Source organism: Lindgomyces ingoldianus (genome assembly GCF_010093535.1).
Source record: "Lindgomyces ingoldianus strain ATCC 200398 unplaced genomic scaffold BDR25scaffold_30, whole genome shotgun sequence".
NCBI classification, from domain to species: Eukaryota; Fungi; Ascomycota; class Dothideomycetes; order Pleosporales; family Lindgomycetaceae; genus Lindgomyces; species Lindgomyces ingoldianus.
Window position 1 is genome coordinate 35204 of NW_022985191.1, and position 27163 is coordinate 62366.

Here is a 27163-nt window from a genome sequence, read left to right on the forward strand (position 1 = left end):
ATATATATCAAGGACAAGCATCCACCCTCTCTCTTCCATCGTTGTGCGACAATTCACCGCCATGTCATTGCGGCACAGGGACCTCGACCGCTCGTTGCTGCTGCTTCCTCCTGCCCCGTCACCGCCAACTTATGCAGCCTTGAAGACGGCGTATGGCGCGTGTCTGTCCACTGTGCTGCAGAAGCTCTCCAGATCTCCTCAGAGATCGCATGCCCCGCCTATGCTCGACATTGCATTACCGTGTCCTCACCTGTATGGAAACTTAAACTCGCCGAGAGGCCCCTTATATGCATCCACACAGAGCCTGGTCGCAGGCCTCTACAAGCTCCTATGTGTCCTTGCGGCAAAGGACTCCATCGATACTGAGAATGCAGAAGGCGTCGACGCCCGCGTCATCTTGGTCGCCTATCCCCGCAACGGGAAGTTGGCCCAACCCTCTGATCGTGGAAGCGCCGACCAAGACGCCCAGGGCCCGGCTATTGGCCTGCATGCCCTCGCTCGCTGTCCACGACCGTGGGGGACCGTCTATTCGGTCGAGTCTGAAGAAGGGGAAGTCATTTTGAAAAATTTCCTCGCCCTGAGTCCTTCTGAGAGGACGGTTTTGAGAGTCAGCGGCGGTATTGTCCCAGTCTCGTCCCCTCCTTCCCCTTTAGGCTCTGCCAAGGATGTCATTGCAGCGAAGAATTACCACGCTGTTGCAGTTGGCGGCACTTTTGACCATCTACACATGGGTCATAAGCTGCTACTAACCATGTTTGCCTTTGTGCTTGGAAGGAGGTCACCCGCCGACGACAACAAACAACCAAGCAGCCTCACTATTGGCATTACCGGTGATGAACTCCTCAAAAACAAGAAATATGCCGAGTATCTGGAAAGCTGGCAGGACCGTCAACAAGCCGCGCATGACTTTCTCTCGTCCGTGATTCACTTCGGACATCCGGACGATGGGAGAATCCACATCGAGGAGATGACGGTCCCTGGACCCAATGGCCATGCTGTTCATGTGACCTACCCGTCCAACCTCGTGGTCAAATACGTGGAAATATGGGATCCTTTTGGCCCCACCATCACCGACGAATCCATTTCCGCACTGGTTATCTCGGGCGAGACAAGAAGTGGCGGCAAAGCTGTCAACGACAAGCGGGCAGAAAGAGGGTGGGGTCCGTTGGATGTGTTCGAGGTTGATGTCCTCGACGCCGGCGAAGAGGAAAAGCTGGACGAGACGTTTCAAAGTAAGTTGAGCAGCACCGAAATTCGACGAATGCAGAGCGAGCGGGCCAGACCACAAGCTCATGCTTGATATACCCGGTGATATCTGGACGACATTACGCGTACGCCATGGCTGCTGTACTCGCCTTGTGTAAGGAGGATGAGACATGTCCATAGACATTGGAGTGGCAGTTGGTAGGCAGGTGGTCATCGAGTTAAAGTCTCATGGCTCAGCCTGGATGTTTGAGAGATCGCCCGGGGGCTGTTTCTGTACGACGATCATGGGCCTCTGTGCCGTCAAGCCACACGGACACCTCATGGATCCGATCCGCATGATGCAAAGGGTAGGTCTTGCAATGGGGGACAGGGAGTGGGACGATACCGAGCCCACGGCGCTTCTCGAAAGGGCCAGAGGCGTTCCGTGGGAGACGGGCTGCGTGAGGCATATCGCGTGAGGGAGATGACCGCAGTCATATGCACGTAGCGATCCTTCACCGCGCAACACTACCAAAAACGCTCGTGGAGGAGCGGCCTTGGTCAGAACTCGGTGGCAGCGGAGTTTACACACAGACAAGCCCTGCAACACGTTTCAGCCCTCCAAGGCTATTGTGCTCTTGTGTCGTCACTGACACTCTGCTCTCGGCTGTGGGTATAACGCAAACCCAAGTCGACGGGTATCGGGTGCCCTTCGTCATGTCGCCGGAGGACCATTGGAGTCCCAGGCGCTTGACGAGCTGCATGCTTCGCTGGCAACGCATCCAGTAACCCCGGGGTGTGATTCGAGCGCTGCGGGTCGATGTGGGGAGCGTGCGATTAGACCTCAAATCAGAACAGCGCAAGGAAGGGTCCCCCTGGGCGCAGACATGTGGTGTCAAGCAATGAATCGAGGTGTTTTCGCTCGGGAGGAACCATTTGTTCCCGCTCCATCCTTTGCATGAAAATTCAGTCATGTGATCACTAAACCCTAAAGCGCACAGTTCGCTGTCCCCCATTGGCCCGCGGGCTATGCTTGTCGTTGTTAGACGGGCTTGGATGCGCAAAGGTGCAGGCCTGCTTTCCCAAGTGTCCAGTAGTTCTTCACACCTTCAATCAACGCTTAGCTGACCGCTGGAGGAGAGGTCATGTTACAGCCCGCAGCTCCGTTTGCTCCAGGGCTCTATTTCTTCCTTACTGTGCCCCTCCATCCGCTCCACGTTCACGCGGCCCCGTCAAGCATCAAGCATCACCATCCACAACACCACGCCGCCAGCTGAGTCCACCGCTATCACCTTGCCGCCCCTGCTGCTACCACGCCGCCCGGCCCGATCCTTCTGCCGTAGCCGTTAGATAAATCCGCGCGGCGGCTCGCTCTTCCCTCTCTACCAGAGCCAAAGATCCACCCGTAGCCAGTTTTGTCCCGTGGTAAATGGTGTCCTCGTCCCGAAATAATGGGCATCCTCAACTTGTCCAACGAGCTTCTTCGTGAGATCCTCGACCACATTGAATCGGACCCTGAGAAGCTAGTCAGTCTCGATCGCCGTGCCTATCTCTCGCAGGAGAGTTTCAAGCCTCCGCCGCCACCGGACCGGGACCAAGCTCAAAACATCGCGAGCTTCCGGCTCACGTGCAAGAGATTCTCGGAACTCGGCGCCGTTCACCAGTTTGCGCGAGTCACCACTCGATTCTCTAGGAAAGGCCTGAAGCGCCTAGAGAACATTGCCGGGCAGGAGCACCTTGCACGGCATGTTAAAAAATTCAGCTACATGGTGCCGTTCTTCTACGTCGAGGGTTCTCTCCAATTTCCCGTTCTGGAAAGTGCACGCATGACTAACAGCTCATAGGGCGGGAACGCGTTCGGGACCTACTGCCTTCCTTACCGGAGAGTCTCGGCTTCTTAGACGTCAGACACTTTGTGCGTAAGGTCAATGAGCAAAAGGAGATCGTCCAGACCAAGGAGGATGTCCGAGTCTTGAACAAGGCCATCTCCGCATTCACTTCTCTGCAACACGTGCAGATCCTTCGGTTGCAGGATCAGGAGGATGGCATGCTTATCTCCTACATACGTCAGCATGACCAGCTCAACCAGCTAGTCGAATTAAAGTGGCCGCCAGCCTGCTCTCATTCTACCAAAACCATTGGGGCGGCACTTCTCGCCTCAAGATCCCCCTGCACACGTTTCTCATCGCCCATGCTCAGTCCTCAGAGTGCTCTAGGCTTAGCAAACGATCCCCCAAACACGTTTGCAGTCCTTGCAGAGCGTCTCACTTGCCTAGAGTTGCACTTTGACGACGGAACGGATCTGGACAATCGGATGAGGGAACTCTCCACTCTGTCTCGGGTCGTGTTCAACGCTGCCAAGAATATGCAAGCGGTGCATATAGGATTTCCCTCGCATAGGCCGTTAAGCCTAAAATTAGAAGAGATATTTCACAATGTGAAGTGGGACAAGCTGTTAGCTTTTGGGATACAAGCATGGAGACTCGATGCAGATGAGATAATTGCATTAGCTCGGCGGCACCGAGAACGGCTTCGAGGCTTAAGGCTAAGAGACGTGTTGTTGAAAGATGGCAGCCGGTGGAAAGATGTGCTTGCCTACCTTCGCAACGACATGGCCAGGTTAGATTGGGTGAGTCTACGGAGGATCGACTATGAAAAGCACTTCGACGAACAATGGGTGCTCGGCGCCGAAGTCCCCGACGACCCTCCAGGTGGCGGTAGTGACAGTGACGACGAAAGTGACGACTGGGATCCTCACGGTGACACAGAAGACGACATACCAGATCCTCATCACGGTGATGATGACAGTGAAGGTTCGCGAGACGATTCCGATTCGGAGGCGGGCTCGGACGAGCCGGAGCAAGGAGGCAATATGGATTTTCCCCCACTCTCTCCAGACACGCCAGCGTCGGTGCCATGGTGCAACTGTAATGGTCGCACCGGCTACCCAGACAGTGCAGACGCGCTTGGAGATGACGGCGTGGCGGTGAGTTATTCGCAGCGGAAAATGTGGGAGAAATGGGTGGTTCGAAGACCCTGTACTGAGCACAGCCACAAGTGAAGTGGAAGAGGGAAAATTAGAGCCATGAGAGATATCTCCAGCCACACCTATCTTCCGCACACCACCTGCTCCTCTCGGAGCTCGTTCATTCTTCTCCATCAGACATGCCGCATATCTCATCTGCACCGTTACCCCGCCCGAAGGCTCTTCACCGATTATTTTCGTATATTACGGAAAGTAAAGCAGCAGAAGTCACGCATAGAAAGCTCCATGCGGGCAATCAATTAGCCTATGCCTGCTCGGACAGACCACAATCCGCAAACCCCACAACAAACAACGCATCTGCAATCCTAGCGTTGGTTGATAAAGACCTCGGCGCTTCTGCATCCCGCTCATACACGTACGGACATTGGAGGTACATACATCCGGACAACGAAGACTTTTTCCCTCTCGCAGCGCATCGGGCCGCTTGCCTGACCCTCTCCTCATGTTGGATGGCGTTTCCTGTGTCCAATGACCATGCATTAATTCAGCGACTTGCATTTTGCAAATGCAGATTTTAGCCCCAGTGTCTGCGGCCTCGACATGTGGCCCCGGCCTCCAATGCACTGATGGCGCCCGTGGTCGCTCTTTTTCTTTGGATGATATTTCCCCCTGGCTTTTTGCATTGGATTGGCGCAAGACACATTATGTACTCTTCTTGCTTCTGTCCCTTTCCTTCACCTCTCGATTCATGCCTCCGAGGCTTAGGCCGCGTTACATCTCCGCCCCCATGTTTTTCTCGTCTAGTCTTGTTCGTTTGGATTCTTAGAGTGCATCGACTGTCCGCCGCAAGTTGATTGGCTTATCTGTCTGTGCGGACTCAGAGTCCTGCGTGCGCTGCATTTCCCGGAACTCCACCCATCGTCGGCGGCTATCGATCGTACAGCAGTACAGCCCCATGTTTGGTCACCTTTCTCCACTTCCAGCACTTAGGTTTTTTTCTTGTCTTCATTAGGCGCAGGAGGTCATCGTTATCAGCACAGCACAGCACAGCACATTGTTATTTAGACATACTTATCCACCCATCCATTCATCCATTCATCCATTCATCTCTCTTCCTTCAGCTAATAGCATCTCTATGTATGACTCCCTCAGAAATACTTTCAAGTCGTAACGCAGTGCTCCATCGACTTCCATTGCATTTCTATACACGTACGTATAAGGTAGAGTTCAATGAAATGAAGGTGCAATAAAATTCCCCAAGAGGACCTTACAGATCTTATTTGGTTGGCTTTTGCACGTCTCCGCTGAGTCCGCTCGCTAATGATTTTGATGGTGCGCATTCCAGAGTCTCGGAATTGGACTGGACGTGCTATTGGGTTCGGATACCTTCGACACTGCCAAACGCATACCAGCGATTTAGGCTAGGTGAACTTTGGGTTGAGTACAGGAGTGTTCATCGTGTGATTCAGACGTGACAAGAATCCAATCAGACCACCTGGGTTCGAAGGAGCGAAATGATATTGCGGTCTTACTCCACCCATCCTTTGAAAGTTCAGGTTTACAGGCAGCATGTGTCAACCGCCACAAAGCTGCCAGCCATAACGCCCTCGGGTGTTTATCAGTTCAGTTTTACCTATCCTCGCAATGCTAAAACATATGTAGGAGCAGAGAGAACTCAGAGCCAAAGGAAGCAAGTTCCATTAAAATTCTGCACCAATTCCATTCCATTTTGAACTATACCAATTCAATCATACCTAGGATCCTCGTCCAATCCACTTGGAGCGGGCGTCTCAGGTCCACCAGCCCATGGCGTTTCGGGAGCCCAGGCACCGGGTGTTGGGGCCGCAGTTGGCGTTGCCCCATACCCGCCTCCATACCCGCCGTATCCCCGAGGTGTCGGGTGCGCAGCAGAATCTCCGGGAGTCGGTGCTGAATAATTGCCAGGAGTAGGAGCGTCCAACGGTGCACCACCTGGAGTTGGTACTGAGTATTCTCCAGGCGTTGGAGCCGAGTATGGACCGGGAGTCGGAGCATTGTATGCACCTGGCGTTGGAGCGGAGAGACTGTTGGAAGGTGATTTCGAGGGTGCGCCACTCCATGTTGGATCTCCTGGGGTACGACCCCCAGAAGAGTTGAAGCCTGTTCCGTAAGAGGTTCGTGACCCATCATTGCCGCCGTAGGCTGTGGCTCCGCCGTAAGCTGTCCGGGAACCATCGCCTCCATATGCTGTACGAGATCCATCACCGCTATAAGCAGTTCGAGATCCATCCCCTCCGTATGCCGTACGCGATCCATCGCCGCCGCCCCAGCCAGGAGTTCGGCCTCCGCCCCAAGACGGGCCTCCGGGTGTGCGGCCTCCCGCAGGCGTACCCCATGATGGTCCATTTCGAGTTGGGTTGCCCCAGGCTGGAGTACGTCCACTGTTATAGGCAGGCGTGGAACCAGAGTATCCACCACGAGCGCGGTTTGGAAACTTACCGCCGAATTCCATACTGTTACCAGTGACAGGATCTTTGACACCACAGAGATCTCTTTTGATCGAGATGATTTTGTTCTTGGTGTGCAGCTCTACACGAGCCTCATCATTCATCGTGTCTTTCACAATACCAAGCAAGCCTTTATACGCCCCTTTGCGAATCGTGATAGTCTTCCCAATAAGTCTGTCTCGACCCATGCTTCGTGGAGGAGGCATGGCATTGCCGTTTGAACCACCCTGCTGGATAGCAGGATTCAGTTTCCCGAGATCTGGACCAGTTGCCTGGGTACGACCGCTCTTCGCTGCGAGAGTGGTAACGTTGGTACTCCGAACGACAAAAATACCATTGTTCTCGACCTCATTTCTGTTGTGAACGAAAAGAACGCCCCTGTGGATGTAGAGAACGTAGCCTGATCGGCCTTCTCCACCGTGCTCCTTGACTAGGTCGTCATTTCGAATTTCTGATCCGTCTCGATCCGTAGCTACAGCATTGCGATTCCTTCCGAGGATAGTAGAGACTTGAGAATGAATCAGGGTACGGAGGTTACCGTTCTGGTCCAAAATACGAAGGACCTCTCGATCGACCTTTACGACACAACCTACAGTTGCGGCACTAATCAATTGTTAGCAACGAGCCTCGACAGAAAGAAGAAGATACTTACTCGATCTGCACTAGGTCGTTGAGTTCGAAGTCGGAGTCGTGTCCAAGCGTAGCTGAGTCAGCTGCCCTCTTTAGGTCCCTGCTGAACACCGTGATTTCCTGCTGTGTAGAGTCGCAGAGCAAGGTAACTTTGTCGTCCTTGATCTTAGTAACAAGACCTACTTCATCGATGTACTTGCTCCCGCCAATAACTTTGACGTGGTCACCGTCACGGAAGAGCTTTCGCAGAGTCTTGACCGGAGCCTCGATTCGTCGACCGTTCAAGGGACCCTCCGTCACTCGAAGCGTGACAATATCTCCTCGCACTGAGACGGTAGTACCGCGAACGCCTTTTTGCTCACCATCGTAGATTTCTACATTGTCACCAGCAGCAAAGATAGAGCCGGTTTGCGCAGCTTTCTGGGCAGCCTGAACCGCAACGAGGTCGAGAGTCTCTGTTCCGTCGGCGCTCGTGACGGAGAAGAATTGCATCTCTTCCATTCGTGGATTCACGTTCCCAGCGTTGACATGGTTGATCTTGACATCCTTAATAAGGAACCCGTTCTGGTAATCGTCCCCCTTGTATGTGAATGTCTTCTGGCCGCCAGAACCTGCCATATTCAGATGCTTCATGTGCTTCTTTTTCGCCTCGTTCTCGTTGAAGAGCTTAGGTGGCGGGCGCTCTGTTGTCCTGCCAAAATTGCCTCGCTTCCGCTTAGTGCCATCAGTTCCAGCATTGGCGTCCTCTCCAAGACCATAGTCGAGCCGAGGAACCAGTTGAACTGTGCAATCCAAGCCGTTGGCATGGACCTCGACGACTTTGGCCAAGTCGCCTTTGTACAAGGCTGGCCGCAGCATGCGGACGAACTTGCCCTCCTCAAGAGGGTCCCGTTTCCGCTTCCGGAGAAGGTCTGGACGCTCCTTAACCTCGATAGCAATCTGCGGCTGGCCCATGAAGACATTGGGGATGTTCTCAATCAAGGAAATCATGTCCTGCTTCGCATCGGCTTCGACATAGATATAACCTGTCATTGTCCCTCCACGCTCAAAGGCCGAGTAGACACGAACTGGCCGCCCAGCATGGTTCAATTCGTCGATGCGTTTCATGATGGCCATAATTACCTCCCTCTCTTTTCCCGGCCTGCATTTGGCGCCCCAGATGGACGGGTCGTTGACGGTAGGAAGGGATAGCGGAACAGCACCAGCGGCAGCCTTTTGGGCGCGCTGCATCTCTCTGCGACGGTATTTCTCGTCGAGTTCTTTGGCGAGCTGTTCAGCGTCCTTCTGGGCATCAACCTGGCGCTTCATGTCGAGCTCGCGGTGGCGGCGGTCATCGAGGTCAGCGCCGGCCTGCTCATCGAGATCATCGGGGTGGACTTCTTCGATGCCACCTTCATCGTCGCCTTCTTCCTCCTCCTCGTCTTCGTCATCAACTTCGGCTTCAACATCAAGGAAGACATTTCGACGCTGTTTCTTCCTTCGCTTGTGCGGACGTTGAACTACATCTTCATCGTCGTCGTCATCTTCTTCTTCGTCGTCGTCTTCTTCTTCTTCATCACGTCCAGCGCCTTCGTCCTCGTCTTCCTCGTCTTCTGCCTGCTGCCTTCTCGGAGCAGCCTGGTCTTCGTCGTCATCGTCGTCGCCATGGGCACTAGGTCTCACATCTCCATTTGTCGCGATGTCGTCCTCGTCAACCATTGGCGCGGGGTTGAAGCCATCGTCCTCCGAGTCGGAGCCGTTGTGAGCATCGTACCCTGACATTGTGGCTGATGTGACGAGTGTGCGACTACAAAGCGAAAGGTAGATAGGTAGATGCGGAGATGGCGGAGGGAAGTGTCGGTGGCGGACCAGCTCGCTGCGGATGTTTGTCCACCAGAGGACTGTGCGAGAGGAGGGGGAGCAACGGGTGTGGAGGGGAAGAAGGAAGGAAGGAAGGAAGAGGAAGGAAAGGAGGAAGGACAGCTGCCGTCTTTGTTCGAGGTGAAGGTGAGCCGGTGCCAAAAGAACTGGCTTATGTCATCGGGCCCCAGCGCCCGCACTTACCAGCCTCTAGTCTTGGCATTCGTGATGTCGACTACTCCAACTACATCCCCACCATCATCCACTCGTCGAAGACACTACGTTTTACCAAGTATGTGCATCACAATTGTGGAATCCATCTATGCCTCCATTCACAAACTACTTTTTCCGTCAAAGTCTAGCTTTCTGCTCTGCTTCCGTCTCAATGTCCACTTCCATCCCCTCATTGATCCTCAATATTGCTCTGCCCCAAGTTTTGTGCATTTGCAGGTCTTCCAACGCGCGGCATATCTCTCCGAGGCCTTGGTACTGTTCCTTATAAATGACAGGCTTGATCCTTCCAGCCTCCACCAGTCCCATGAATCCATCCCAAGCTTCTTTCGTTCTTTCGGGGAGGCGCCTTCCGTCTTCGCCAAACCGCTGTAACACAACCCCGTTAGCATTCGTAGACTGCTCCTCTTCTGTATGCGGACAAGGCTTACATAGCCATGCACTGTGATGGACTTCAGCAGAATCCTGTTAGCCCGCACTTCCTCAATCTTCCCTCCTCTGGCAGCGAATCCGACAATCACAAGCCGGCCCCTGTATCTCAGACACTTCAGGCCGCTCTCAATAGCGCCAATGGCATCGTATACTACGTGGACTCCTTCACCGTCCTCTGTCAGTGCCTTGACCTCATCTTCCCAGTTGGACGCATGGTAGTCGACTACCCCATCTGCTCCAAGATTCCTCATCATTTCGGCCTTCTCCTCATCCCCAACAACGGTTATCGCTCTAGCGCCGATAGCCTTTGCGATTTGGACAGCCATCACCCCCAGCCCTCCTGAAGCTCCAAGTATCAATGCTGTTTCTCCCTGCTGAAGATTCGCCACTGAGATCAGGCTCCCCCAGCTCACAGCTCCAGAGGCCCCAACGGCGCATGCTTCTGCATTGCTCCACCGACCAGGGACTCTCCTTACACTCCCTTCATCCACACATATGCTTTCGGCATAAGACCCAAGCCCTCCGCCAAACACTCTTGTTCCCGGTCTGAATGGTGAAGATGCGGGCGATGATGTGACGATACCAGCAAATTCATTTCCAAGGATGAAAGGCGGTTGCACATGGCGGTGATTGTTCTGGTGCAGCCCTTGTGCGTAAAGCGTGTCGACATGAGTGACGGCAGCATGCGTTATCCTGACGTGGAGATCCTTGGGGCCCTTGGGTTGAGGTATGGATGCTTCTCTAGGCTTTAAGCTAGCAAGGTCCTACACATTAGTCAGCAATTGCAAAGGTATGTGACCCTTTGGAAGCTCACCGACACGAACTGGTCGATCACGATAGCCTTCATGGCTCAATTGGTAATTGAGATAAGGATGGAAACATTCTTTTTCAAGTACTCAAAGAACATGTGGTACTTTAAAGTGAAGTTAAAGATGGGTGTGACGCGTTACGGGAGATCGACAGTGGGGTTGCATTGCCGAGGTTTGGGTACACTAAAATGAAACTGTCGAGTACTCCGGGTCTCATCTTCCGTCACTTCATATTCAGACTAACATGCAAGTTTACCCATTTTAGAATGTGTAGTACGTCAGATAATGTACTACCTTGGCCTAAGGCGAGGAACGCATTTAGCAGTCTGGCACGAGCGCCTCACCGCTCACGCTTCATTCTACAATCTCATGCAGAAGAGACATCAAGATAACGAACCTGAGACTCCAATTGCATATCTCTTCGTCTCTTTCTCCCACTCTCTCTCCTTCCCTGCCTCCCTCCCTCCACCCACCTGTTGTCTACCTTCATACTCGGCATTCACACTGGTCGAGCCTTTCACCTCTCCCCTAGCCCTTGTTTACTATGGCGCGACGCGTTCTAACTCGGGTCTCCAGGGTTTATGCACTTCTCAGTCACAAACGCGCTCGAGCGTGGCGTTGGCTTCGCCCATTTCCTTTCCTCCTTCCCTCTCTTTCTTGTCACTTCCTCCACCCACCAGTACAAGATAGTAACAGTTGTACTTTCTTCATCATTACGAAATGGTCATTTGCAAGTGGGCACCGGACACTGTAGTCCAGAACGCCCAAGTGTTCAAATGGGAGCCAGTCAACCTCGCTATAGCGCCAGCGTCAAAAGAAATGCCTGAGATTATGGATGTGGGCGTTGATGCAGACGTTGAGCAAAGCATGACTATCACACCTAGCAGAAACTTTCAGAATACGCTGACTCAGAGGACCAGATATATCGGATTGCTTCGAAGACGTCATGCTCAGTACTCTTCAGATAAAAGCTCCAGTTCCCACCGTAAAGTCGGAGCCAATGGAAGATCACCAGGACCGCGGGCAGAGCTCGGCGCAAGTTACGAATATATCAACGCTTCTAGCCAACACTTTGCATCAGGTTTGCAGGAGCAGTTCCAATTACGGTCCCACGTCTTCTTCATCTCAACTTAATTCTCTGGAGAGCTTCTTCGAGCAAGTCGCGAGCCATGCCACAAATTCACTCGTGCAAACAGCACCTTCCTCGAACCCGTCGCTCCTCGGCCAGACTGACCTACCCCTCCATGATGAATTTCACCTTAACGCTAACTCCGAAACCTTGGGTTTTGACAACTCTCCAACTCGTACCCAAAACGTTGATTTTCGTCTACGTCAGACAGGTGGACAAGATTGTTCCTTGAAAGGATATTCTCGTAGAATTGATGGAGCTACCACAATCGCTCGACGTCCGAAGGCACCAAGAAGGAGAACCAAGAAGTGCCACCGACATAATGTCATGTCGGAAAACGTTAGGTCTCTTGAATACCTTAGAAGCATAGAACGAAAAAAATCGCACAACTGGACTTCTACGCAAAAAGAACTACTATGTCTCATTCATAGGTGGTTCGATTCCCCCAGGTCGACTGATATCTCAACTCTGTTCAACTCTATGACCGGCCTGGATCTTGGAAACGGAAAAATTGTCGCCCAATTTTCGGATCTCCGTAGTAAATACAAAGAGCACTATCAGCGGGTTTTCCATTCAGTCTCTTTTGATGATCAGCACGGCTTCTCTAGACAACTTCGCTCAGTTATAGAGCGAGAAGCGAGGAAGCTCGGCTTGAGCCTTCGCCGCCGAAAGACCGAATCCGATTCACTGTCTGAAAAAGCTATGAAGCGGAAACATGATACCAGTCACCGATATTACAGGGATCTAGTTACTAGGGTACAAGATCTTGGCATGTCGCAGTCCACGCTTCTCGCAGCAGATGGAGCGGATATACCATCCGACATTGATGAATCACCTCCAGTCCCAGTCCAATGTGGCCTAGCTAATACCCAGGCTTCATCGACAATACACGCTTGGTCTGGAAAAGGTATCCAGCCGCACTTTCCAACGCACTTGGCCTTTAGAGTCTGGCAATCAAAGAGGTATGGCAAGTCTTCAAATCAACATTATACTATGACTGACAGCTTATCCAGTCGTACAAAGTTCGTCGATGGCAGTTTCATTAGTGAACTACTCAGCTATTGGAATGGCCCTCTTCCTCATCCAATTGCTATGGGAAGTCACGAGTCATTCAAAATACTCGCAATCGCTCACTTGAGCCTGACTGGCAATGCTTCATGCTGGGTCTCCGTTTCTACTTCTCTCCTCCAGATATTGAATTATGTACGTAAGGTGGGGATATGAGTGCCAGGTTTTTTCCACTCAGTTTCGGAAGCACCACTTAAGTGATGTTCAGAATACTGTTCAGCGGGAATAATCTGGTATTTATCCCAACTTTCCCTTCTCTATGACCGTCTGCTCACTGTACTCCAAGGCCTCAGTTATGGAGGATCCGCAACTGGCTGTTATTCTCCTAGATCATCCGATACTAAATGAGCCTGACAAGAAGATACATGCAGGTCATCTTCTAGGCTGGCTGAAGAAGAATGGGCAAGCGCGGTGGGCGAACTACAAAGCCACCACTGAGTGTAAGGCATGGAATGATCTAAAGCCTTAGTTCAGGCTGACGAAAGTAGACTTATTATGGGGAAACGTGCCAAAGGATGCGGTGCTTTCCCACTTCCCACTCAGCGAACTACAGAAATTCGCTCAAACCCACAAAGAGTGCAGGGGTTTCCTGAATCTGGATGATATTCAGCCTGAGATCAAGGAAGATCGAATTACAGGAGCCCCCGTTAAGAAGAGGTGTAGTACTAGGAAGATAGCTGACCAGATCCGAGCGAAAAGGATTGTGCTAAATGGCGAGACTGCCCAAGCTATGGGCCGCCTTGCTAGTCTCTTCGGGTTGGGATCCCGGAAAGTCAGTCTTAACCAGCTTCGAGAATTCGTGAGCGCTCTGGTGAGTACAACTATTTCGGAGCTCTAATGCTTCTTCCTAACTTTGCTGCAAGGGTGCTAACTTCTCTGATAGACGAATGGATGGTCAATTCAGAATATACCTCTTCATGAGATACATACTATGAGCTCACTCGCGATGAAGTTTGCAACCGCCATGGGCCCTCGAGAATCGACTCTCCTTCTTCAACAGGTCATGTCTGCATTCATGGACGGAGTCAAGATTGGTGTTCACAACATGGAATATTTCGCGCACCGTCGGTAAACCTAGGTAACGGGAAATTACCACCTTTAGGTGCTCTCAAATTACGACACTTCTGCGGGTTGTCCTTCGACCGTACAGCTGTTAGCATACCTTATTACCTTACTGCTTACTGCTTACTACTAAGTCTCCCCTTGCTATTTCCTCATTTGGACTACTGTCTGCCGTTCTTACAGGGACTTGGGATGCTGAATGTCGCAGTCCGTTGACTCCCTTCAACTCAATCCAATGCCTCTTGTTTCTCCCTTTCCCTAAACTCTTTAAAACTTGGCTCCTTTGCCTCTAAGCAGATGTATGCTATCGGGTCTCTAGCGATCGTTATACCGATCGAACGCACTACATAATTCATAATGGTGTTCTGAATTCTCTGCTATAACTGTTTAAAGTAGCCACCTTTTGTCTATGCAGCTACTTTTTACTTGTGCAGCATCTCTAGAGCAATTTTATTCTGCTAGTCTCTAGTGCTACTTCTACCCCCTTTTCTCTTTTTTTCTTTCCCTTCTTTTTCCTCTCTGTACTCTCTCACCGCAGCGTTGCTCCTTAAAAAACAGTAGGTATGTGTTGCTATGTAGATACAGTAGGTACATATTTTTTTTATTGCTAGTCGTGCTTTGCGCTATCGTCTGTTAGAAACTGTAAATATACTGTTGTAGTACTTGTAACAGGGTTCTTGTTGAAAGCAGCGCTGACAGGCTGTTAACCCTCTAGACTTCTCTCTTCCTGTAAGCTAGTCTTTGTTAGCAGTATACTACACCTGCTCCAGTACGTATCACACTATTACATATTTATATGTGTGAACCGCCTAGGGGCACAGTATCCGCTATGCACTTCCTGTGCTTCTGTACGTATTCCTCTTTACGCACTGTGTTTGCTGACTAAGTAACACTGCCTGTACAAGCTGCTGCTGTCCTTGTAACGGCACAGGCAAGACAATGGGGTCCGAATGCGGTATGAATCCACTCAGTGTAACGAGGTAGGCACAGTAACGATTCTCATGAATCGTTCCATCTCGGGTCACCCGGAACCTATCCGAAGGGTCCCCGTATCGGCCCCGACCCTGACTCGACCTAGCCCCGACTCTGCCCTGCCCCCTGCTGTTACCCCTATTTCCCCATGTATTTAGTCGCACCTCTCCCCCGTAGCTAGCTTGGTAGTTTTCTGATATCCTTCGTACAAGGCCTATAGGTGTTAATGGAATTCCCAGGTCATTAAGTCCCCACGCACTCCCATATGTCTGAGTGGATTCCTACCGCATTCAGACCCATTGTCTTGCCTGTGCCGTTACATAAGTGGATTTATACCGCATTCGGACCCATTGTCTTGCATGTGCTGTTACAATTATCTTTTAAAAGACTTTAGATAAAGCTGTAGTTAGTAGATTACTTTAAAAGTGTTATATTTTATGTCGCGTACAGCTATCCGTCTATATATATCCTTCTGCTGTGCTAGCTGGAAGGTTGACCTTTTGGCAAACGCAACATTTTATTTAAAAGCTTAAAGTATAAGCTATATCTAATATTCTTTTAGCACATCTAAGTAGTGTTATTAAAAATGCATTAGTGTAGAAAGAGTAGTTTAGCGTAGTCTTAGTAAAAGTAAGCAACTTAGGTGTGTAAGCAACTTGCCTATTGTCAGATTGAAGCACTGTTTCTGGGCTTCCTGAGATGAATGATGGGTTTGGATATGATGTATGGGATGATTGATTGATTGTATTGATTGTGTTGATTTATCGATCCTTTTTCCTGCTCTACTCGTGTTGCTCGGCTTTTTGTTTTGCCGATCCGAGTCCCTCGCGCACTTGCCCTATGCGCGACCAGCTTGCAAAATGCTGCAATTTGCTGCAAACTGCTGCAACATGCTGCAAAATGCTGCAATTTGCTGCAACATGCTGCAAAATGCTGCAATTTGCTGCAACATGCTGCAAAATGCTGCAATTTGCAGTAACATACTGTTCGAGCTTATTGCTCGTACTATGTAGCAGCTTTCGTCAAGCGTTCCTCCTGTCTTGACAGTAGGTGCGCAAATCTGACACCTATAGTGTACGTTATTAGTAATTATAATTAGCCTAGAAAACTTTAGAAGTTCTATCTACTCTAAAATAGTATTAGCGAAAAATCATCTGTGGAGCGGCTGACTTATGAGATAACTTCACTACGTTTCGCGAGTAGGTCCTGTAATGATGTCAGGGCTGGTCGCTCGTTGGTAAGATTGAGCATGCAGTGATTAGGGCTGCGAAGGACAACCACCACCGAAATTGCGATCCGAACGCCAGCGAAATCAATCATCTTGCTGTGGCTTTCCATCAACTGACGGAGTGAAAGTTCCCAGTCCACCTTGTAGGACAACAGAGGTATTCCGATGAACAAAATGTGGAGGAGATTATCGGGGAAAAATCTGGACGTGTGATACAGTGGCGAAGTCGGTGGTCAGCTTCCAAACCCTCGAAAAGGAGTCCTGAGCCAGCGCCAAATCGAACCCCGTTAGTCAGTCCTGTTTACTCATCACTCCTATTTGGACTATGCATACCTTTCTTTTAACCATCAACCTCGCCGAACCAAGCCAGATGAAGTATCGTGAGGATGAATTTGGTCGTACACTCAGTGGCGCTAATTCAGCTAAACGAGTGCAAAGCTATCCCGCGACCACCTCGCGCCTCGTTTCGCCGAACCAAACCAGCCACGTCTAGTGACATCCAAGCAGACAATTATTTATCAAGATCTGCATTCCCATGCAAGGGTTTCTGCTCGATATGCGAGACCCATGGCGCGCCAGTCCATAACCCTCTCCGCCCAATTTCCCAAACGCAAGCAAACGCCACCTGCCCAGATCTTTCGTGCTACGTGGGCTGCTCTCCTTTCTCTTTTCCTTTCATCTGGATTTATTTTCACGGTCGCTCTCACCACAGATGGAAAACCGAAAACAGGATTGTGGACGTCGAATGCCTCCGTCTTCATCGCGCTTGGCGCAACCATCCTGAAAGGCTCCGTTGCGGCGCTTCTCGGTGTAGCTCTATACCAGCATTTGTGGCTGCGACTCAGCAACCACGAGGGCGAGGAATATGGCTTGAGCATCAAAAATATCGAATCACTACATCTGGCATCGCGCCTGTCTGTTGGGATGTTGAGCCGGCCTTCAACCGCGCTGGCATGGTTCACTGGCCTCGTGTGCTTCCTCGCAACGTCGGCGACAATCCCTGCACTTCAGGCTGGAGTCGAGACCGGTAGTCGCATTGAGATTATGCCTACGACGGTGAAGATACAGCATGCACAGTTGGATCCCCGGATGGCGGCCCGATCGGGCGCTGTGCTGTACCCCCAGAATGCCATGCCGAATATCAAGCGCTCCGCAACGATTGCTGTTTTTGGCGAAACCGGGAGTCAGCCTTACACGCAGCAGAACTTGACGGGGAAAGCGAGCTTTGGACCCATTGATTTTGTGGACGTGGAATGCGCTATTGTCGAGACACCTGGTGTGGTAATAGCCACGAGATCGGTACTCGCAGAAAACATCCCTTGTATTGGCTCCAGTTGACTGCTTATATTACAGGACCAATGGTACTACAACTTCACGGCTCGATTTGAGCAGCCTATTCCCTTCGGCCCCAACTCCTTTTTAGAATACATTTTCGCCTCCCTTGCTTTCAACGCTACGATGAACAACGGAACCCACTTCCTCTCACACGCTTGCTCACTCAGGCCTGCGCGGGGTGTCTGTAGAACAACAATCTCTGGCGGGAACGGGATCATGAAGGACCTCCACTGCACGCGGCAGTCCTGGATGGACCCTATTCCCGCACAGATCGAAGGCCCAGCGACAGGATTTTACGGAATCGCTGCCGCGTTCGTCGATGTCTTCAATGGCGAAGCCTGGACGACATACCAGCAGGGGCGTCCGCAGCAAAACAGCACTTTTATCGCTGCTACAGCACGCTTCACCAATCGAACCACTTTTATCCTCCCTAGCGATCTCGTCAGCCACGTTCAGCGTACAATTTGGCACGCGCCGCTGAATGCTCGTCCGCTGAACATACCTGCCGACGCCGTTGGAGGACCGTACGATCTCAACTCTACCGTCGATATGATTGTACAGGACGAGCGGCTTGTCTTTATCACCCAATTCGATTACCGCATTCTTGGGATAGTAGTTGGTGTCTCCATCCTCCTAGGTCTTGGTTCCCTTCTCTATCTCGTCGCGGCGGAGAATTCGACACTGGGGCGCTTGATGCGTGATTCCTTAGTCCATTCGCTAACTATTGGCGGCATTAATGGTCCAGGGATACCAAATTCGTGTATGGCGGGACTGGAAACGGTTTTGGATGTTGTGGGGGAGACGAGGAGGGTTTATGGGGTTGTGACTCAGTCAACTACTAGCTCGCCTGGACATTTAGCGATGAGAAGTGCGGAGGGGCAGCGAGGAAACAGTCTTTCTCCGATTGCGGGGTACTTTTATAGTGGAACAAGTTGAGGTGACTTTGGGGCGCTGTCGTATGAGGACTGGAGGTGTGAATACGAGCCAGTGGAGAGTTTTTTTGTGGGAATATTTTTGTATTCAAAGAGAAGTAAGAAAAAAGCAAACACTAAATATTTAGGGCGCGCTCAAGGAAATATCCGCGCAGACTAAAGATCCATCACTAAATCTCATCGTTAATTGAGTAAAATCCAAGGTCTACAGACACTTACGGGTAGAATAGTTATATATCTACCGCTTTAAAGGTACATAAATAAGGCTTAATACGTCCTATTTCAGATCATGTTGTTCAAAACTTGCAACTGTAGGAGGACAGAGGTAGACAGTCTTAAGAAGAGATGTTGTATATTTCCTTGACTTGCCGAAAATTCACAGAGGGTTCATGCAAGTCCAAAGTCGCAGGGGTTCGTGGTCTTCAATTATATATTTCCATTTCCGTTATGCGTGCTTTCACTTCGCACCATATCACTCCTACTCAACCAACGTGCCGCTAAATATACAAGACATTATATTTAAGTGTCGACCGAGCTGCGTAATCGACGATGGGTATAACAAACCAAAGCGCTGAACAAAACTAAAACTAGAAATCAAGGTAGAGAAAAGCTTTTGAGTGAGCGTCTGTGTATCTGCGTCAGGACAAGTTAATTTACCTCGCGCTATATGTAGCCTGATGCACCATGCTAAGATTTGATAAATGAAATGAGATGAGATGAGATGAGATACTAGTAGAGAAGAAAGACCATAAGGAATACAAAACGTGAACGAAGTCGCGCGGCACGAGTGACTTTTCAACTTCTATCTTCTCCTCAGCATAAGCCCCAAACTCTTCCTCCGCTCCTTCTTTCGACCTCTCTCTTGGTCATCGACGACTTTGGTGCTGTGGACTTGCTGGGCCTTCTTAGAGATCGGTGGCGGGACTGCGGCTTCAATATCCCTACAAGTCTCACTCGCGCTTCGCCCAGCTGGGGTTTCATTCTTCGATTGTGCAGGTGCGAGCGATAGAGCAGCGAAAATGTCCATGGAGTTCTCTTTCCTAGCCTTAGAGGTCGACGAAGGGGGAAAGGCTAAGCTTTCCATGGAAAATGACCTTGGAAGAGGGCGTGGCTTTTCGTCCAGAGTAGGAAGGATATCGAAGTTAGGGGTGGTGGCTGGGGGTGGGGGCGGTAGTATATATGTTGGTATCGGCGGAGGAGCTGAGATGGCGATTCCGATATTGGAATCGACAGAGAGAGGGACAGGTAAGTCTGAGGATTGCGCTAGTACAAAGGAACTTTCAGAGGAGGGGCTGTTGAAGCTAAAGCAGAATTCGCTACGGCGATTGGGTGTTGTAGCTGAATTCCTCTTTGGGGATGTCTGAGCACTCGATGAGGGGGTGTTGTCAACAAGAGCAAAGCCGCTGGGATGACTATTGTCTTCTGTAGTGCCTAACTTAGAATCCGATCGGCCAGCATCGGCACTAGATTTCGAAGATGTGGAGCTGGAGTCGCCATCACTCCACATAGCGCTGTGCATAGACGTGGCGCTGTTGGAGGAGCTTGGAGACTGATGAGGCTTATCTGTGTTAACGGGGCTGACAAGGTTGTCAAATTCAAAAGAGTCGAGTATAGGCGTTCGTGCTTGTCCGAGCGCGGACCCAGTGTCGAGTACGAGATTCCCGGGTCGTCCTAAATGCTTTGCATGGTCTGGCGTTGACGGCCGTAACCACGAAGTCTCTGGCTCAGCACCATTGGGAATTATAGGCCCGGACGAATGCTTTGAGCAAATGACAGCCTCCGAGCGTGAGATTCTTTGCGATGGTGGATCAATAATCGTATCATTCAGACCGTTCCCATATCCATGAACAATAATCTCACAGAACGGCTGGGAAGGCGTCTTCAAGACGACACTATTCCTGCGTGAGCTGAGGGCAGACAGAGAGAGGTGCTTGAAAGACCTGATGGAAGAGTTTTGTGTAATTGGCGATGAGATTCGGAGAGGAGCGGGCACTTCGACCGAAACAAGCCGACTAATTATAGGCGTTGAATCGGGATTCGTATGCGTGAAGTAGTCTTCATTCTGGCAGTCGGGCTGAATTGTCGAGGCCTTTGGGGTACCGCGAGTGAGCTCGTTTGGGACCTCGCATTTCGATTCGGGAAGGTAGTTATCGATGGCCTCTGGCACATTGACGGAAGGAATCGTAGGAGAGTTTAGGGCTTTGGTTCCAATCTGCCAAGGAGACTTCTCTGTGACTAAGCAACACAGAGGGTAAGTGGGTTCCTCAGTGTCACGAACTTCTTTTGGGGCCCGAATAGCAGACACCAAGTACTGGAGCGTGCTATAAATGAGCAGCCAGCGGACTTTTCTTGCATCGGCCATTGAAACCTTCTCTTCTCGCTGGTTGAGAGCACACTGCCGCTCGAAACGCATGTAAGCCTGCACGAGGGCGCAGCTTGTCACAGAAATATCGCGAGTATTGGTCGCTGATGTAAGTGCAGCACGAGTGGTCATGTACCGATCGGTCTTAGCCTGCTTAGAACCCAGAGTAAGGGTTCGTAGAGTCTTTTGTGATTGAGTCTTCCTATTCGGCGCGACATGTTCCGGAACTAATGGCAATGGATGGGGTAGCGGAACGAAGTCATGCCTCTGGTTAAAAGCTAGAACATTCTGTAGAACGCAGATTCCGCCGCTGGCTGGCTTCTGGGATGAAATGTTGTCGCTTGACTCAAGATCTGCCAAGTAGTCGTACATGTTCTTAAAGTCAAAGTACATAGATTTGTACAAAACTTTCGAGAATGAAGTGCCATTGGGTGGTGGCCAGTAACCGAACTTCTCGACGTAAAAGGTGTGCAAGAATGAGCGGAAGCGATCCATGTGGGCTCGAGCGCCATCACTGAGGCCAAGGAAGGCCGGTGACATATCATCTTCGAGGAAGTTGCCGAGTGCGATAGCTACACGGCTAAGGTGAATATCCATTTCCAAGTAAGCCCTCGTAATCAGAGCTTTCGTGACGCGAGATACTAGTTGAAATTCAGAGCTGAGACTTAGGCAGTCATTCATGCCAACACAATGAACGAAGGCGTCGATCCAAACATCTCGCAACTGGTAGTGTTCGGCGTAGTAGAGCATGGCCAACGCATAGTCGGCACATTCCACAAAGTCTCGATACCCTTGGTGTTTGGCATAATCGAGGAAATCTTGATGGTTGTTAATTCGTCCCGACCGGAAAAGTTGCATCCGCTGCTGCAGGTCCACCAACGCCTTCCCCATGTGATTCCCGACCAGCGGTTTCCCGAAAACGAAGGCGAAGAAATTGCGAGTGGTTATGTGCCATTGGAAAGAATCCTCCCTTGTTGCCTCCCTTGGTGCTGGAATGTAAAGCTCGCATATGTTGGGACTTGACACTGCAAGTTGAGTGCTGAAGCCACTCGATACACGTCCCAGAGGCTGACTATTGGTGGGACACTGAGCAGGCGTCATTTGTGCAAAGCAGAGGCTGAACATGGCACCACATTTGCTCTCACGAAGAACGCTGAAGGGAACGCAGAAGGAAGGGCCGCGACGCGACTGGCCACGGGCGTATAAATGAACCAGGCAATCTCCATCGCTGAACCACAACTCAGGATCCTAGCGACTGTTAGCGAAGATTTCTGATACGTATGATAGACTAACTCACTCTGCGTAGGCCATCCCAATCGCTCGCTGTTCGCGTTAACCCAGCCCATCTCTTGACTTTTTCTCCTCGTGTGGTATTCCGCATTGTTGCGGAGCAACTGGTGGATCTCCTGTTCGTTTTCACAGAATGTGATGTACTCCGTGTCAAGTAGCTTCGAGGCAAGCTGACGCTTGGAGGGCCTTTTAGAAATTCTAAAGAATTCCCATCCTCTGCTATAAAATTCCGGCCTGTCAAAGTGGACCTGATGGTACCCCACGACGAGGCTGGAGTCTCGGCCGGTGTCCTCGCGTTCGCCGAGCTAATGCCAGAATTGAAATTACCTTTTCCATCCATCCAGCTGGGGCGACAGTATTTAAGTGACGACGTGCGGCTGGGAACAGAGGGTCGAGGCTTCTCGGCGATATTGGACGGGAGGGAGGGCATCGGATCCGAAGCCACAGTCATTCCTTAAATAGGAGACGCAGCTTCGATATCCTGGACGCTGAAGGCGTCGCTCAAAAACTTCGTTCATGCACAGGCGAGGAAAGGATTCTTGACATGGAGATACCTAGCACCAGAGTGGGGATTCGAAATCAATCACTCGCCGTCTCCGCCAAGTGTGGGACGATGGAGCACGATTATTTGTATCCACGTCCATGTCGTGATCTCAGCTCTCTGTTTGCTGCCGCATGCGATTTCAAGGCCGGACCGCGTTGGCGTGTTCCTTAGCGTGGTGTGGCTGCATCAGCATCTTCTGGTGGAGACGGAGCTTGAGCTAACAACAGCACTGGATTGGGAGATCCGCGAGGCTGATCTCCCCAAAAAGCCTGCACGCCAGGGTATTTTCGTGGCGTGCTGAAATGCGGAGGATTGCGCTGAGACTTGGCCTTTCCGGCTGTCATAGCCCAGATCGCCCGCGCAGGCCTAAGCGATCATCCCTCTCCGGCTTGACAAGGCCAGCGGAAAGTGAGGGAGTGCCAGTTGTCTCGTAGGCTATCTGTGTAGTGTGTGGTAGCCTTCCGGATGCCGTGGTCGAGCAATATCATGATCAAGACCCAGCCTAAGGGTCTGGCAAGGCAAGGGAGTTTGCTGCCTCATCATTGCGACCCCGATCTGGCGTGATTCAAAAGATCGCCATCGACAGGGGTCGCGAAAGCTGGACCTGGACATCGGGAAATTGTCTGCCAGCTGCCGGTGCCTGGAGAGAACGATGTTCATTGCGACGACGTTAACTCCCCACACCAAACTTGCGACGATATTATTTGAAAATGACCCATCGCTGGCCATGTTGAACGTTGACATCACTCACAGTCATCGTTCTAAAGGTTGTTAGGTTAAGTTGCACTGTTTGGAAAAGTGCAGTGCAGTGGGGCCGAGCGATTCTCTCCCGGAGGGGGGCCGAACGATTTTCCCATCCTTCGCAACATGCACATCCTCCTTTGCATTATCATCACAGCGACCATTATGCTGCACCCTGCATTCGATCCTCTCTCATTCGTCATTGTGAGGGTTCGCCGCTTCACGTCTTCCCTCAAAACCTCCGAAAAGTGAAATAACCGAACCCAGACATTCCGCTTCGCGCAGCCCACGGACCGGACACCGCCATCAGCCTAGTCGTTGCTCGCCCTTCTGCACAGCATCTGCGCTCTAACCTGGGGTTTGGTGTTGTAACTGGTAAAGACACCACCCAACGGATCATTCGTTAACGGTTCCACGTTGTTTTGAGTGACGTGTATCTCTGCTTACCCAACATGCTGCAGTCTGCCGCATGCAGCTCGGCATTGACCAATTAGGTCATACTGTGAAAAGTCACATTTGGTCCACCATTGGATCATACGTGGACTCGTCCAAAGGTCGGAAGCAGTGTGCAGACGCGTCATGGGGAGTTCATTGACCTTTACGCCGAACAACCTCTGCCTGCTTGCATTAGCTTTCGAGTTATTCTAAGCTTCCCGGTCTCACACGTACCTTCATTTTACTTTTGGCTAGATGGTGAGAACTCAAAGCGTCCAGTTGCTTGTTTAACAGCGGTCTTTTCAGTCCCTAAGTTTCTGATTCTGAGACTAGCTTCCACGCACAGTTATCCTCAAGGCTCTCAACCATCGGGCCAGTGTTCCTATTGTCACAATTACTCAAGTCATAGGGGTGAATATCAGAATGAGGTTACGTTTACAGCATGTTCCAACTCTAGGAGACTTTCGCTTTTGGGCATGTCTGTCCGGCTTGCGTAGGGCGCTGATCTCCTTATCGACAGCTTGGCCGAGCACCCAGTCCTGGGTGAGGCGTAATCAAGCGGAGGTTCGGAGGAGAGAGAGCCGACATGGGACTGAAGCAAACACACCTTACAAGTTCAGTGACACGTGAATAATGGACCTCACACGTGCATGTTGCCACAGTCGCTGAAGTAGCACGGCTTTCGCGTACTTTTCCTTTCCTTTCAGCCACCCTTTTTTTCTATTTGACGACCGCCATGCGACTACGGAATACTTGCCAGTGACGGCGTTGATACTGTTCCCATCTCTCGTTAGTAGAGTTTGTAACCCTGGTCAAAGCCTATTAGTTCATTTACAGTTGTTCTCTGTGTGCACCGTTCCGCGTCAACAGGCTATAGGTGTAGGTGCAATAGATGGGAAGAGTACGTGCGGTACCGTATTTCTCCGATTGTGAGAGTCATTCAAAGACAAAACAGAAAGTCTTCAGGGAACTCTGTCTAGATTAAGATCCAGTTCTTACCCTCCCAAGAAAAGTTTGAAGAAATCGGAAGGAGCCAGGGCCTCCAGGTTCCAACTTTTCATGGATACACTATGTTATTGCTATTGTCAATTTTGGGTACCTGCTTTACCCTGACTACATTCCAGGTTCCTTAAAACTTAGTCTCGCATCAATATCATGGGCTATGTCTCAAACCCTGACAAGCAACACCACATTTCCCCCCTCCCTGTTTTACACCTCATTCAAATTCACTATCCGCGCAACATCTAAGACAGATGTATCTCTCTGAAGATACAGAGGATAAGGTACGGAAGGGGTTTTAACTCCATTCGATTCCCCTGCCCCTAACTTCCCCCCTCTAATTCCTTACTGGTTAGCCTCAGCGGCAAACCCATCTTCTCATATGTGGCATCAATCATTTCCATCTGCCGAATTGATTCCTCAGAATCGAACCAAACGCAAGAACCCTGTCTCTTCTTCACCCGGTTCACAAACTCTTCCAACTGATATCTATACGTAGTCCACCATAGCTCACCTTTCTTTCCCTCCTCATTCTTCAACCAATTATACGCCTTCTTGTACTCCGTCTTCTTCTCGGACTTCAAGATTTTCCTGCCCTTGTTTGGGTCAATGATTTTGGTGGTAGTCCCAATGTCGATCCGATGGTAGAAATGAGGGCCCATATAACAATGAAAGACAATCTTCCTCCTCGTCTCCTTCACCAGCCCATTTCCCACGGCTTCTTCTATCGGTTTCAACTTCAAGAAGAGCGTGGGTAATGCTCCATAGAGCCTCGGCCAATTCTTCGTTAAAGCAGGAAACCAATATCCACCTCTCGCCTGCAAATCGGCCGTTATCCTCGCAATTCCTCCATTTGGAAACTCGTACGTAGCGTATACGGCTTCATCGACTGTCTGATCGAATCCTTCCGGCATGGGTCGGTAGCTTGCAGACCTCACAAATGTAGGTTCGGCACCGAAGATCTGGCGAACGGCACTAATAGCGTATGAGCCGAAATCCATGAGCGTCCCCCCAGAGAGCGAATAATTGAACCGGATATCGTCGAGTGGGAAAATACCCGCCGCAAGGTAATTCTGCACCTCGACCTCCTCGATTTCTTTAGAATCGAACAGTGTGAGAAATAATTGCCAAGCGGGGTGGAAGCGGTAGTGGAATGCTTCTAGTAAAACTAGGGCGTCTGAATCCCTCAATATGGGATGTCTGAAGAGGGATTTTGCTTCGGCAGCATTAGATACTGATGGCTTTTCTAAGAGGACATGTTTCCCAGCTTTGAGGGCCTTGAGGGCCCACTCGTAATGGAGACCATTGGGTAAGGGAACATAGACGCAATTGATGGTCGGGTCTGCAATGAGGTCTGTGGGACATTAGTAAAGGTTCATCCCAATCATCCTCCAACTCTCTGAGAAGAAGCCGGGAGCTAGAGGACGAAGTAGGGTTGTCACACCGTCGTAACATAGGTGTACAGCTGGAATTCCATGCTTTTTTGCGAATGCTTTAGCTTTCTTTTCCTCTCGAGCAGCAACGGCTGCTACGATAACTTCAGGGTGGGATTTTGCTGGGGTTACCAATGCCGATGGACTGACACACCATTAGAGGCTTGCATGGTCTGGTTGTTCATTCATTTGGACTCACGCAATGTCAGCAGCGCCCAGGATACCGAAGCGGAGAACTTCGTTGCTTTTGGGGGCGATTGGAGGATAGAAGATCGAAAGGACTCGTTTGAGGAAGTGATAATAGGCGAACATGAGCGCAGCCGCAGATTTGCAACCTCGAGCCAGGTAGATGATAAGGAGAGGTTCGGCTTGGCTGACGAAAGCTAGTCTAGTTGTGGCATTGAGCATGTGACGAATAAAATATTACTCAGCATTCCTCCTTATTTCCCGTTTGCTTGTATGCAACAAGCTTTCCTCTCGCCTTTGGACTTGTGCTACACAAGCTTTCTGGATGGATTCATCTAACAAGTCAATTTATGACAAGAAATCCGCATCTTGCTAATACTTTTTGTGATTTTAGTAAGAGGTATTAGAGATAGACTCTGCTCTGGCTATGTTCCACACAAGGTGAAAAAGCGAAGTGGATACTGAGCGTCACAGCAGCCCAGCAGAGAATTCTAACGGCCCGAATGATTAATGTCGCGCGACCTGAACCCTTTCTCGGCGACTCTAGTTCTCGCAGCGCCCCTCGGCGTCCACAATGCTCTCAGTAGGGCAGGAGCATCAAGAGCTTGGAGCGAACCATGCGGTACTGGACTGTCACTTTTCCAGCCTTCTTCTTGCTTTCTTCTGAGCTTCTTCTTGGCTTCTTCTCGGCTTCTTCTTCGCCTCCTCTTGAATTTGCTTCAATTTGCCTCAAGGCTGGGCGAGAGATGGTACGTGGCGGTCCATATGGACGATGTTGCGTACGCACGTGGGTCGTCAAAGAACTCCCATAGGGACACAGCTTACCGAGAGCCAAGGACGGCCAGAGCC

General features: G+C 50.7%; 8 protein-coding genes across 8 annotated transcripts; 4 read left to right on the forward strand and 4 right to left on the reverse strand.

The window, feature by feature from the left end:
• Positions 1–61: 61 nt before the first annotated feature.
• BDR25DRAFT_327428 (pantetheine-phosphate adenylyltransferase family protein-like protein) lies at positions 62–1300 on the forward strand (the record flags this gene model as incomplete). Its single annotated transcript, XM_033692332.1, has 1 exon — positions 62–1300. The coding sequence occupies one exon, from the start codon at positions 62–64 to the stop codon at positions 1298–1300; it is 1239 nt and encodes a 412-aa protein (XP_033543990.1).
• Positions 1301–2236: 936 nt separating this feature from the next.
• Positions 2237–4246, forward strand: BDR25DRAFT_292130 (uncharacterized protein; the record flags this gene model as incomplete). The annotated part of the gene is made up of 3 exons (XM_033688637.1): positions 2237–2524; positions 2595–2976; positions 3030–4246. The coding sequence occupies exons 2-3, from the start codon at positions 2637–2639 to the stop codon at positions 4244–4246; spliced, it is 1557 nt and encodes a 518-aa protein (XP_033543991.1). The 5' UTR covers positions 2237–2524; positions 2595–2636.
• Positions 4247–5915: 1669 nt separating this feature from the next.
• On the reverse strand, positions 5916–9048 carry BDR25DRAFT_234916 (transcription elongation factor spt5; the record flags this gene model as incomplete). The annotated part of the gene is made up of 2 exons (XM_033685491.1): positions 5916–7260; positions 7310–9048. 2 exons carry the CDS (start codon positions 9046–9048, stop codon positions 5916–5918), a joined length of 3084 nt encoding a protein of 1027 aa, XP_033543992.1.
• Positions 9049–9379: 331 nt separating this feature from the next.
• BDR25DRAFT_375984 (zeta-crystallin) lies at positions 9380–10725 on the reverse strand. Its single transcript, XM_033697417.1, has 3 exons — positions 10604–10725; positions 9789–10553; positions 9380–9726 (listed from the first exon to the last, which is right to left on the reverse strand). The coding sequence occupies exons 1-3, from the start codon at positions 10634–10636 to the stop codon at positions 9478–9480; spliced, it is 1047 nt and encodes a 348-aa protein (XP_033543993.1). The 5' UTR covers positions 10637–10725; the 3' UTR covers positions 9380–9477.
• A 1932-nt stretch (positions 10726–12657) lies between these two features.
• On the forward strand, positions 12658–13222 carry BDR25DRAFT_195517 (uncharacterized protein; the record flags this gene model as incomplete). Its single annotated transcript, XM_033684325.1, has 3 exons — positions 12658–12689; positions 12741–12930; positions 13082–13222. Coding segments are annotated over 3 exons (363 nt in total), but the record flags the coding sequence as incomplete, so codon positions are not given.
• A 1585-nt stretch (positions 13223–14807) lies between these two features.
• On the forward strand, positions 14808–18515 carry BDR25DRAFT_395316 (uncharacterized protein; the record flags this gene model as incomplete). The annotated part of the gene is made up of 12 exons (XM_033698367.1): positions 14808–14900; positions 14936–14986; positions 15069–15130; positions 15507–15552; positions 15992–16045; positions 16072–16155; positions 16186–16282; positions 16324–16432; positions 16489–17356; positions 17411–18260; positions 18330–18394; positions 18453–18515. 12 exons carry the CDS (start codon positions 14808–14810, stop codon positions 18513–18515), a joined length of 2442 nt encoding a protein of 813 aa, XP_033543995.1.
• Positions 18516–18722: 207 nt separating this feature from the next.
• BDR25DRAFT_305616 (uncharacterized protein) lies at positions 18723–22569 on the reverse strand. Its single transcript, XM_033690442.1, has 2 exons — positions 21984–22569; positions 18723–21934 (listed from the first exon to the last, which is right to left on the reverse strand). The coding sequence occupies exons 1-2, from the start codon at positions 22425–22427 to the stop codon at positions 19127–19129; spliced, it is 3252 nt and encodes a 1083-aa protein (XP_033543996.1). The 5' UTR covers positions 22428–22569; the 3' UTR covers positions 18723–19126.
• A 2124-nt stretch (positions 22570–24693) lies between these two features.
• BDR25DRAFT_292143 (oxidoreductase domain-containing protein) lies at positions 24694–26469 on the reverse strand. The gene is made up of 3 exons (XM_033688638.1): positions 26328–26469; positions 26140–26273; positions 24694–26049 (listed from the first exon to the last, which is right to left on the reverse strand). The coding sequence occupies exons 1-3, from the start codon at positions 26438–26440 to the stop codon at positions 25019–25021; spliced, it is 1278 nt and encodes a 425-aa protein (XP_033543997.1). The 5' UTR covers positions 26441–26469; the 3' UTR covers positions 24694–25018.
• Positions 26470–27163: the final 694 nt, after the last annotated feature.

What these genes read in the sequence shown, in the direction of transcription:
- BDR25DRAFT_375984 (XM_033697417.1), bottom strand. Translation starts at nt 10,636, where the DNA reads ATGAAGGCTATCGTGATCGACCAGTTCGTGTCG. An exon ending in TGATCGACCAGTTCGTGTCG is followed by an intron (nt 10,554 to 10,603) that starts GTGAGCTTCCAA and finishes ACTAATGTGTAG; the next exon opens with GACCTTGCTAGCTTAAAGCC. An exon ending in CCATCACAGTGCATGGCTAT is followed by an intron (nt 9,727 to 9,788) that starts GTAAGCCTTGTC and finishes GTTGTGTTACAG; the next exon opens with CGGTTTGGCGAAGACGGAAG.
- BDR25DRAFT_305616 (XM_033690442.1), bottom strand. Translation starts at nt 22,427, where the DNA reads ATGACTGTGGCTTCGGATCCGATGCCCTCCCTCCCGTCCAATATCGCC. An exon ending in ATTGGGATGGCCTACGCAGA is followed by an intron (nt 21,935 to 21,983) that starts GTGAGTTAGTCT and finishes AACAGTCGCTAG; the next exon opens with GATCCTGAGTTGTGGTTCAG.
- BDR25DRAFT_292143 (XM_033688638.1), bottom strand. Translation starts at nt 26,440, where the DNA reads ATGTTCGCCTATTATCACTTCCTCAAACGAGTCCTTTCGATCTTCTAT. An exon ending in CTGGGCGCTGCTGACATTGC is followed by an intron (nt 26,274 to 26,327) that starts GTGAGTCCAAAT and finishes ATGGTGTGTCAG; the next exon opens with TCCATCGGCATTGGTAACCC. An exon ending in TGTACACCTATGTTACGACG is followed by an intron (nt 26,050 to 26,139) that starts GTGTGACAACCC and finishes AATGTCCCACAG; the next exon opens with ACCTCATTGCAGACCCGACC.